At 41.0% G+C, this 9,761-nt stretch overlaps 1 protein-coding gene across 1 annotated transcript; it reads right to left on the bottom strand.

Moving 5' to 3' along the window:
* Positions 1-284: 284 nt before the first annotated feature.
* Positions 285-7,673, bottom strand: LOC112236211 (transmembrane protein 256). Its single transcript, XM_024404790.2, has 4 exons — positions 7,493-7,673; positions 7,056-7,093; positions 2,376-2,456; positions 285-758 (listed from the first exon to the last, which is right to left on the bottom strand). Exons 1-4 carry the CDS (start codon positions 7,572-7,574, stop codon positions 615-617), a joined length of 345 nt encoding a protein of 114 aa, XP_024260558.1. The 5' UTR covers positions 7,575-7,673; the 3' UTR covers positions 285-614.
* Between the last annotated feature and the right edge of the window lie 2,088 nt (positions 7,674-9,761).

The raw sequence follows: 9,761 nt of genomic DNA, 5'->3' as shown, positions 1-9,761 counted from the left end.
AAAGATCCTCGCGCAGACGGCCTTCACACACACACACAGCCTACAATCAGGAAACGGGAGGATGGAATGAAGGAAGGAATTAGCGCTTCAATGAATTTCACTTCCAATTTGAATACAGATAGGTTTGAAGGAACGTAGCCCCGGCTAAAGTGAGGCCAGTGGTTAATGAACTCCGTGTTCTCTGTACACCGGTACTTCGAAGATTAAATGCTGATGGGCCAGAGACATTCACTATCAGAAGGCTTCCTCAGTAGGAACAAATAAGGGGTTACAGAGAAGTGATCAACTCTTTTCAAAAGGTTTATTTATGATTAAGGATTAATATACATTAGTCTTTCGGATCCATTCAAACTGAAACGTGGGTGCGTTAACACCCACACACAAAAACAGAGAAATTTAAGTCACGAGTACGTCGCAGCCTGTGATGACAGAACATTTTCAAAAGTGATCCCTCACAACCTTATCTTCTCTTTACACCCATGACAGAACAACAGCAGGGTATAGATAAGTGACATTTTACCAACGCCCCTTCTTCTCTGAACATAAGTCAGTTTGTGTCCTGTAGAGAAAGGTCATTCACCACCAGTAGGGGTCAGTGGTTAAAATGACAGAGTTCAGATGGCTATGGCCAGCCAGCCAGCGATCAGGAACATGCCCCCGTAAGGAGCCAGTTTCCTCAGGACAGGGTTCTCCGTCAGGGCCTGGTGATACAGGGCGCCACAGAATGCCCCCATGCCCACTACTAGGAGGGCGCCCGCCTGCAGAGAGAAGAGGGGAAAGTGACTGTGTGCTTCCCCGCTTACCATTAAGGCTGACCATTTAAGACGTACACACAGCCTTCTCAGAATGTGGAATACAGTATCTGAAAATACATGTAGTTGGACATCAAATCACTAATGCAAACAAAAATGGAGAATACATGCGGGCGGAGGATTATAATAAACCATAGATACATAATTATTGTGCCTTCAGAAAGTATTCATATCCCTTGACCTTTTCCACTTTGTTGTTACAACATGTATATGTTGTGTCACTGGCCTACACACAATACCCAATAATGTCAATGTGAAATTGTTTAGACATTTTTACTAATTAAAAATGAAAAGCTGAAATGTCTTGAGTCAATACGTATTCAACCCCTTTGTTCTGGCAAGCCTGAATAAGTTCAGATGCATGGACTCACTGTGTGCAAGAAGTGTAACATGATTTTTTTGAACGACTGCCTCATCTCCGTACCCCACACATACAATTATCTGTCCCTCAGTCGAGCAGTGAATTTCAAACACAGATTCAACCAAAGAGGTTTTCCAATGCCTCGCAAAGATGGGCACCTATTGGTAGACGGGTGAAAATAACTTTGGATGGTGTATCAATACACCCAGTCACTACAAAGATACAGACGTCCTTCCTAACTCAGTTGCCAGAGAGGAAGGAAACCACTTAGGGATTTCACCATGAGGTCAATGGTGACTTTAAAACAGAGTTTAATGGCTGTGAAAGGAAAAACTAAGGATGGATCGACATTGTAGTTAATCTACAATATTAACCTAACTGACAGAACGAAAAGGAAGCCTTTACAGAGTACAGAATAAAAAATATTCCAAAACAAGTATCCTGTTTGCAAAAAGGCACAAAAGTAAAACTGCAAAAAATGTGGCAAAGAAATTCACTCTATGTCCTGAATACAAAATGTTATGTTTGGGGCAAATCCAACACATTACTGAGTACCACTTCATATTTTCACGCATGGTGGTGGCTACATCATGTTATGGGTATGATCGTCATCAGCAAGGAGTTTTTTTAGGATAAAAATCAAATGGAATATAGTTAAGCACAAGCAAAACCCTAGAGGAAAACCTGGTTCATTCTGCATTCCTTACAGACACACACAGCAAGACAACCTAAAATACAAGGCCAAACATACTCTGGAGTTACTTGCCAGGACAACATTGAATGTTCCTTGAGTGGCCTAGTTATCGATTTGACTTAAATGGATGTCTAACGATCAATAACCAACTTGACAGAGCTTAAAGAATAAATGTGCAAATATTGTACAATCCAGGTGTGAAAAGCACTTGGACATATCCAGAATGATTCATAGCTGTATTCACTGCCAAAAGTGATTCTAACATATGTGAATACTTAATAAGTAAATATTTCTGCATATAATTTCAACAAACATGTTTCCACTTTGTCGTTATTGGGTATTGTGTGTAGATGGTTCATCCATTTTGATTTCAGACTGTAACAACAACATGTGGAATAAGTCTAAAGGGGTAGGAATAGTTTCTGAAGACACCGTATGTTCTATTACAACACTAGTGTTCAATAGTTAATTCTGTAATTAGAATTGGAGTGAGGTATACAGTACATACCACAGCAGGTTTCCGACAGCGAGAGGCCCCCAGCAGAGCTATGCTGTGGTAGAAGTGGTACTTGTTGGCCGTCTCATACAGCTGAGGAGAGGTAGATACATTAGAGACCAGAACTGTCTGACAAATAAGTTGACAGGGTGGTATAACTTTGCATTATATTCATATTGGTTATTTTAACGCAATAAGCCCAGAAGGAGTGTGGTATATTGGCAAACCCCTGAGATGCCTTATTGCTTTTGGAAACTTTTTGCATCATACCTGTGGTATATCATCTGACAAACACAGCTGGAATGCTGTTCTAGCCAATCAGCATCAAGTACCCAAACTTCCCTGTGTGTGTGTGTGTGTCAAGTTTGGACACACCTACTCATTCAAATGTTTCTTTATTTGTACTATTTTCTACATTGTAGAATAATAGCGAAGACATCGAAACTATGAAATAACACATACGGAATCATGTAGTAACAAAAATATATTTATTTTTATTTATGTTCTTTGAAGTAGCCACCTTTTGCTTTGATGACAGCTTTACGCACTCTTGGCATTTTCTCAACCAGCTTCACCTGGAATGCTTTTCCAACAGTCTTGAAGGAGTTCCCACATTTGATGAGCACTTGTTGGCTGCTTTACCTTCACTCGGCGGTCGACTCATCCCAAACCATCGCAATTGGGTTGAGGTCGGGTGATTGCGGAGGCCAGGTCATCTGATGCAGTACTCCATCACTCTCATTCTTGGTCAAATAGCCATTACACAGCCTGGAGGTGTGTTGGGTCATTGTCCTGTTGAAAACAAATGATAGTCCCACTAAGCCCAAACCGGAAGGGATGACGTATCTCTGCAGAATACTGTGGTAGCCATGCTGGTTAAGTGTGCCTTGAATTCTAAATAAATAACTGACAGTGCCACCAGCAAAACACCCCCACACCTCCATACTTCAGTGGGAACCACACATGCAGAGATCATCAAAGACACCAAAAACCTCAAATTTAGACTCATCAGACCAAAGGACAGATTTCCACTGGTCTAATGTCCATTTCTCTTGTTTGGTGTCCTATAGTAGTAGTTTCTTTGACCATGAAGGCCTGATTCACACAGTCTCCTCTGAACAGTTGATGTTGACATGTGTCTGTTATTTGAACTCTGAAGCATCTATTTGGGCTGCAATTTCTGAGGCTAGTAACTCTAATGAACTTATCCTCCGCAGCAGTGGTAGGTAACTCTGGGTTAGAGGTCGACCGATTAATCGGAATGGCCAATTAATTAAGGCCGATTTCAAGTTTTCATAACAATAGAAAATCTGTATATTTCGACACCGGTTTGGCCAATTGAATTTTTTTTTTTTTTTTTTTTTTTTTTACACCTTTATTTAACTAGGCAAGTCAGTTAAGAACACATTCTTATTTTCAATGACGGCCTAGGAACGGTGGGTTAACTGCCTTGTTCAGGGGCAGAACAACAGATTTTTACCTTGTCAGCTCGGGGATTCAATCTTGCAACCTTACAGTTAACTAGTCAAACGCTCTAACCACCTGATTACATTGCACTCCACGAGGAGTCTGCCTGTAACGCGAATGCAGTAAGCCAAGGTAAGTTGCTAGCTAGCATTAAACATATCTTATAAAAAACAATCAATCATAATCACTAGTTAACTACACATGGTTGATGATATTACTAGTTTATCTAGTGTGTCCTGCGTTGCAGATTATCGATGCGGTGCGTATCGTTGCTCCAATGTGTACCTAACCATAAACATCAATGCCTTTCTTAAAATCAATACACAGAAGTATATATTTTTAAACCTGTATATTTTGTTAAAAGAAATCCAGGTTAGCAGGCAATATTAACCAGGTGAAATTGTGTCACTTCTCTTACGTTCATTGCACGCAGAGTCAGTGTGTATGCAGCCTAATTTGCCAGAATTGTACGTAATTATGACATAACATTGAAGGTTGTGCAATGTAACAGGAATATTTAGACTAATGGATGCCACCCGTTAGATAAAATACGGAACGGTTCCATATTTCACTGAAAGAATAAACGTCTTGTTTTCGAGATGATAGTTTCCGGATTTGACCATATTAATGACCTTAGACTTAGTTATAGAAATACGAGCCTATGACGTGATAGACTTAGGTGATGGTAGTGATGGTAGGCAGCAGCAGGCTCGTAAGCATTCATTCAAACAGCACTTTCGTGCGTTTTGCCAGCAGCTCTTCACTGTGCTTCAAGAGTTGCGCTGTTTATGACTTCAAGTCTATCAACTCCCGAGATTAGGCTGGTGTAACCGATGTGAAATGGCTAGCTAGTTAGCGGGGTGCGCGCTAATAGCGTTTCAAACGTCACTCGCTCTGAGACTTGGAGTGGTTGTTCCCCTTGCTCTGCATGGGTAACGCTGCTTCAAGGGTGGCTGTTGTCGATGTGTTCCTGGTTCGAGGCCAGGTAGGAGCGAGGAGAGGGATGGAAGCTATACTGTTACACTGGCAATACTATATGAAATACAAATGGTATAGAGAGAAAGCCCTATAATTCCTATAATAACAACTACAACCTAAAACTTCTTACCTGGGAATATTGAAGACTCATGTTAAAAGGAACCACCAGCTTTCATATGTTCTCATGTTCTGAGCAAGGAACTTAAACGTTAGCTTTCTTACATGGCACATATCGCACTTTTACTTTCTTCAACACTTTGTTTTTTAATTATTTAAAACAAATTGAACATGTTTCATTTATTTGAGGCTAAATTCATTTTATTGATGTATTATATTAAGTTAAAATAAGTGTTCATTCAGTATTGTTGTAATTGTCATTATTACAAATAATATATATATTTTAAATTATTATTATTATTTTTTAAATTGGCATCGGCTCTTTTGGACCCCCAATAAATCGGTATCGGCGTTGAAAAATCATAATCGGTCGACCTCTACTCTGGGTCTTCCTTTCCTGTGTTGGTCCTCATGAGAACCAGTTTCATCATAGCACTTGATGGTTTTTGCAATTGCACTTGAAGAAACTTTCAAAGTTCTTAATTTTCCGTATTGACTGACCTTCATGCCTTAAAGTAATGATGGACTGTCATTTCTCTTTGCTTATTTGAGCTGTTCTTGCCATAATATGGACTTAGGGCTATATTCTGTATACCACCCCTACCATGTCACAACACATTGGCTCAAGCACATTTAAGAAGGAAAGAAATTCCACAAATTAACTTAGCAAGACACACCTGTTAATTTAAATGCATTCCAGGTGACTACCTCATGAAGCTAGTTGGGAGAATGCCAAGAGAGTGCAAAGCTTTCATCAAGGCAAAGGGTGACTACTTTGAAGAATTTAAAATATATTTGTTTAACACTTTTTTGGTTGCTACATTATTCAAAAAGTTGTTATTTCATAGTTTTGATGTCTTCACTATTATTTTACAATGTAGAAAAAAGTAAGAATAAAGGAAAAACCCTTGAATGAGTCCAAAGTGGATTGGTACCGTGTGTGTGTGTAAAGTCGGAAGTTTACATACACCTTAGCCAAATACATTTAAACTCAGTTTTTCACAATTCCTGACATTTAATCCTATTACAAATTCCCTGTCTTAGGTCAGAAGTTTACATTCACTCAATTAGTATTTGGTAGCATTGCCTTGAAATTGTTTATATTTTGGGCAGCCTTCCACAAGAAGTTGGGTGTATTTTGGCCCATTCCTCCTGACAGAGCTGGTGTAATTGAGTCAGGTTTGTAGGCCTCCTTGATCACACACACTTTTTCAGTTCTACCAACACATTTTCTATAGGATCGAGGTCAGGGCATTGTGGTGGCCACTCCAATGCCTTGGCACTTTACAAAATAGATGGCATCATGAGGGTGGAAAATGATGTGGATATATTGAAGCAACATCTCAAGACATCTGTCAGGAAGTTAAGCTTGGTTGCAAATGGGTCTTCCAAATGGACAATGACCCCAAGCATACTTCCAAAGTTGTGGCAAAATGGCTTAAGGACAACAAAGTCAAGGTATTGGAGTGGCCATCATAAAGGCCTGACCTCAATCTTGTAGAAAATGTGTGGGCAGAACTGAAGAAGCTTGTATGAGCAAGGAGGCCTACAAACCTGACTCAGTTACACCAGCTCTGTCAGGAGGAATGGGCCAAAATTCACCCAACTTCTTGAGGGAAGCTTGTGGAAGGCTGCCAAAAACGTTTGACCCAACAATTTAAAGGCAATGCTACCAAATACTAATTGAGTGTATGTAAACTTCTGACCCACAGAGAAAGTGATGAAAGAAATTAAAGCTGAAATAAAAATCACTCTACTATTATTCTGGCATTTCACATTCTTAAAATAAAGTGGTGATCCTAACTGACCTAAGACAGGGAATTTTTACTAGGATTAAATGTCAGGAATAGTGAAAAACAGAGTTTAAAATGTATTTGGCTAAGGAGTATGTAAACTTCTGACTTCAACAGGTATGACAAAACATTTATTTTTACTGCTCTAATTACATTGGTAACCAGTTTATAATAGCAAATGCTTTTTAAGCATTAACGCACGAGGGGGTGTGATATGGCCAATTTACCATGGCCGCGTTGCGTTGTGCAAGAGAACAGCCCTTAGCCGTGGTATATTGGCCATATATCACACCCTCTTGTGCCTTATTGCTTAAATAGCATATGAAACAACACTTACCACGATCGAGTAATCGCCTGGATCTTTGTTTTTGAAACCTGAATAAACAAATAGGAGATATTGTAAAGGGCCAGGACAGCTACAGTAATAGCAGCACCACATAAAACAGGTGGTCATGTCATGTGACATCAAGAACAGTGAAGCCTATTTGTGTAACTTTATGTTTAGCCATCAGGAGCCTGCCATATACACCTTTTCATTCGGTTAATGTGCATCATTTACAGTAGCTTGAAAACTGCAGCCGGAAAGCACACTGTAGGCTACATATTGCTAATTACATTATCATTTAGCTCTAGTGACATGGCCCAATGAGTGACATAAGCCTGTCCTGCAGCGCATACACAACAACATGCCTAACTTTTAAAGTTCACTAACGTTACACAATCATTTAATCTGGTTGTTATGCCCCGCACAATTACGAAGACGTGAGCTCCTACCGTGAGCTCCGTATGCCCCAGCCGTGACAGCAAGCGCCCCGGACACTCCTGCTAACCTCTGCACAACCAAAGACGCGGTCATTGCTCAATTTTACAAGGCGCTAAATGACTGTGAAAGATAAAGGAAACTGCATGCAGTCGGGCGCTCTTCTGGGAGAGAACATCCGCCGGTAGAATTGTTTACTGAACCAAAATGGCGCCCATCGTGTAACAGTTTCCAATGTCCGGCATACATTTTATATAACTTTTATATAAGTGTGGCTCATTATGGCAAATGAAAATATCCTTGTATAGCCTAATAATATTGTCAGATCTCTTCAGACAAAGCCTTATGGAATGGCACCACTAACACATCACTGATTTGCACATAAACAGTTATTTTCTGTTATCTTCAGACATTGTTATAAAGTTATGCTATTTATCACAGGCGAAATTGCCTCACGGGATGGGGGGACATGACGCCCCCAATGTGCAGAACAGGCAGATCCCCCCCAATCATTTATTTTATCGTGGGTCCTCCGGATAGCACATGAACACGTAATCAGCAATGGCAAAATGTGTAGAATTGCAGGAAATTAGCTTTAAAAGTAATCTTTGGGCACAAAAACGGTCCAACTCTCAACACTTGTAGCTAGCCAGTAACTCCTGCTCCAGTATGTGTTGATGGCAATTTTCATTTCAAATGATTTGTTTTTGGACAGAAGTTGCAGAGAACGGTAAGAAATGGCACTTCCATGACAAATATCTTATTCATATTTTTTTGCAGATTTTAAGCATTAAATGACCTGGTATGATGGTGCATTGATAAGATATATAGTTTAAAGGTGTTAGTTTTGTGTTTTTGCTCAAAGTTTATAAGTTTACCATTAAGGAAATTGTCCAGTGTTTCAAGATTTCTATAAAATATGGCCTGTAGTTAATTACAATATGAGTGAAATAGTTTCCTTCCAAAAAAATGGTAGTTAAGTATGATAAAAAAGCAAATTTTCTGTGTTGGAATGGTGTGGGTGTACCCCAACAACAGAATGATGTGGGCGTATACCAGTCATTAACAAATATACATGCAAGTAGACCGCTGATTGCCCAGCTCCTGAGGAGGATGACCTCTATGAGGAAATAGCAAGCATTTTTTAAATGGTCTGTTTGAGATAAGAATTTACGGTGAGGTTTTTGAACTGTTTTTTCTCCAGTTTATGCTTTAGTCACAAATACGAGTATAGGATGAGTCAACAACATTATTTGGGTATGATTTAACAGAATATTAACTTTTAAAAGTGAGATTTTCAATGGGGGTGGGGCAATGCAAACAGTCTGGGTAGCCATTTGATTAGATGTTCAGGAGTCTTATGGCTTGGGGGTAGAAGCTGTTCAGAAGCCTCTTGGACTTAGACTTGGCTCTCTGGTACCGCTTGCCGTGCGGTAGCAGAGAGAACAGTCTATGACTAGGGTGGCTGTAGTCTTTGACAATTTTTAGGGCCTTCCTCTGACACCACCTGGTATAGAGGTCCTGGATGGCAGGAAGCTTGGCCCCGGTGATGTACTGGGCCGTACGCACTACCCTCTGTAGTGCCTTGCGGTCGGAGGCCGAGTAGTTGCCATACCAGGCACTGATGCAACCCATCAGGATGCTCTCGGTGGTGCAGCTGTTAAACCTTTTGAGGATCTGAGGACCTATGCTAAATCTTTTCAGTCTCCTGGGGGGGAATAGGTTTTGTCATGCCCTCTTCACGACTGTCTTGTGTGCCTATCAGTGTAACAAAACAGGCTACCTAAATATGGTTCCCAATCAGAGACAATGACTAACACCTGCCTCTGATTGAGAACCATATCAGGCCAAACACAGAAACAGACAAACTAGACACACAACATAGAATGCCCACCCAGCTCATGTCCTGACCAACACTAAAACAAGGGAAACACAACCTAAACCTATAGGGGAGGGTCTGGGTGGGCATCTGTCTGCTGTGGCGGCTCTGGCGCTGGACGTGGACCCCACTCCATAATTGTCTTAGTCCACCTCCTTAGCGTCCTTTGAGTGGCGACCCTCGCTGCCGACCTTGGCCTAGGAACCCTAACAAAGGGCCCCACTGGACTGAGGGGCAGCTCCGGACTGAGGGGCAGCTCCGGACTGAGGGGCAGCTCCGGACTGAGGGGCAGCTCGGGACTGAGGTAGCTCAGGACTGAGGTAGCTCAGGACTGAGGGGTAGCTCAGGACTGAGAGGTAGCTCAGGACTGAGAGGTAGCTCAGGCTGGTTGACGGCTCTGGCAG

Source organism: Oncorhynchus tshawytscha, linkage group LG10, assembly GCF_018296145.1.
Source record: "Oncorhynchus tshawytscha isolate Ot180627B linkage group LG10, Otsh_v2.0, whole genome shotgun sequence".
In the NCBI taxonomy this organism is placed as follows: domain Eukaryota; kingdom Metazoa; phylum Chordata; class Actinopteri; order Salmoniformes; family Salmonidae; genus Oncorhynchus; species Oncorhynchus tshawytscha.
The sequence above is the reverse complement of the archived record's forward strand: the minus strand, read 5'-3'. Positions and strand labels throughout refer to the sequence as shown.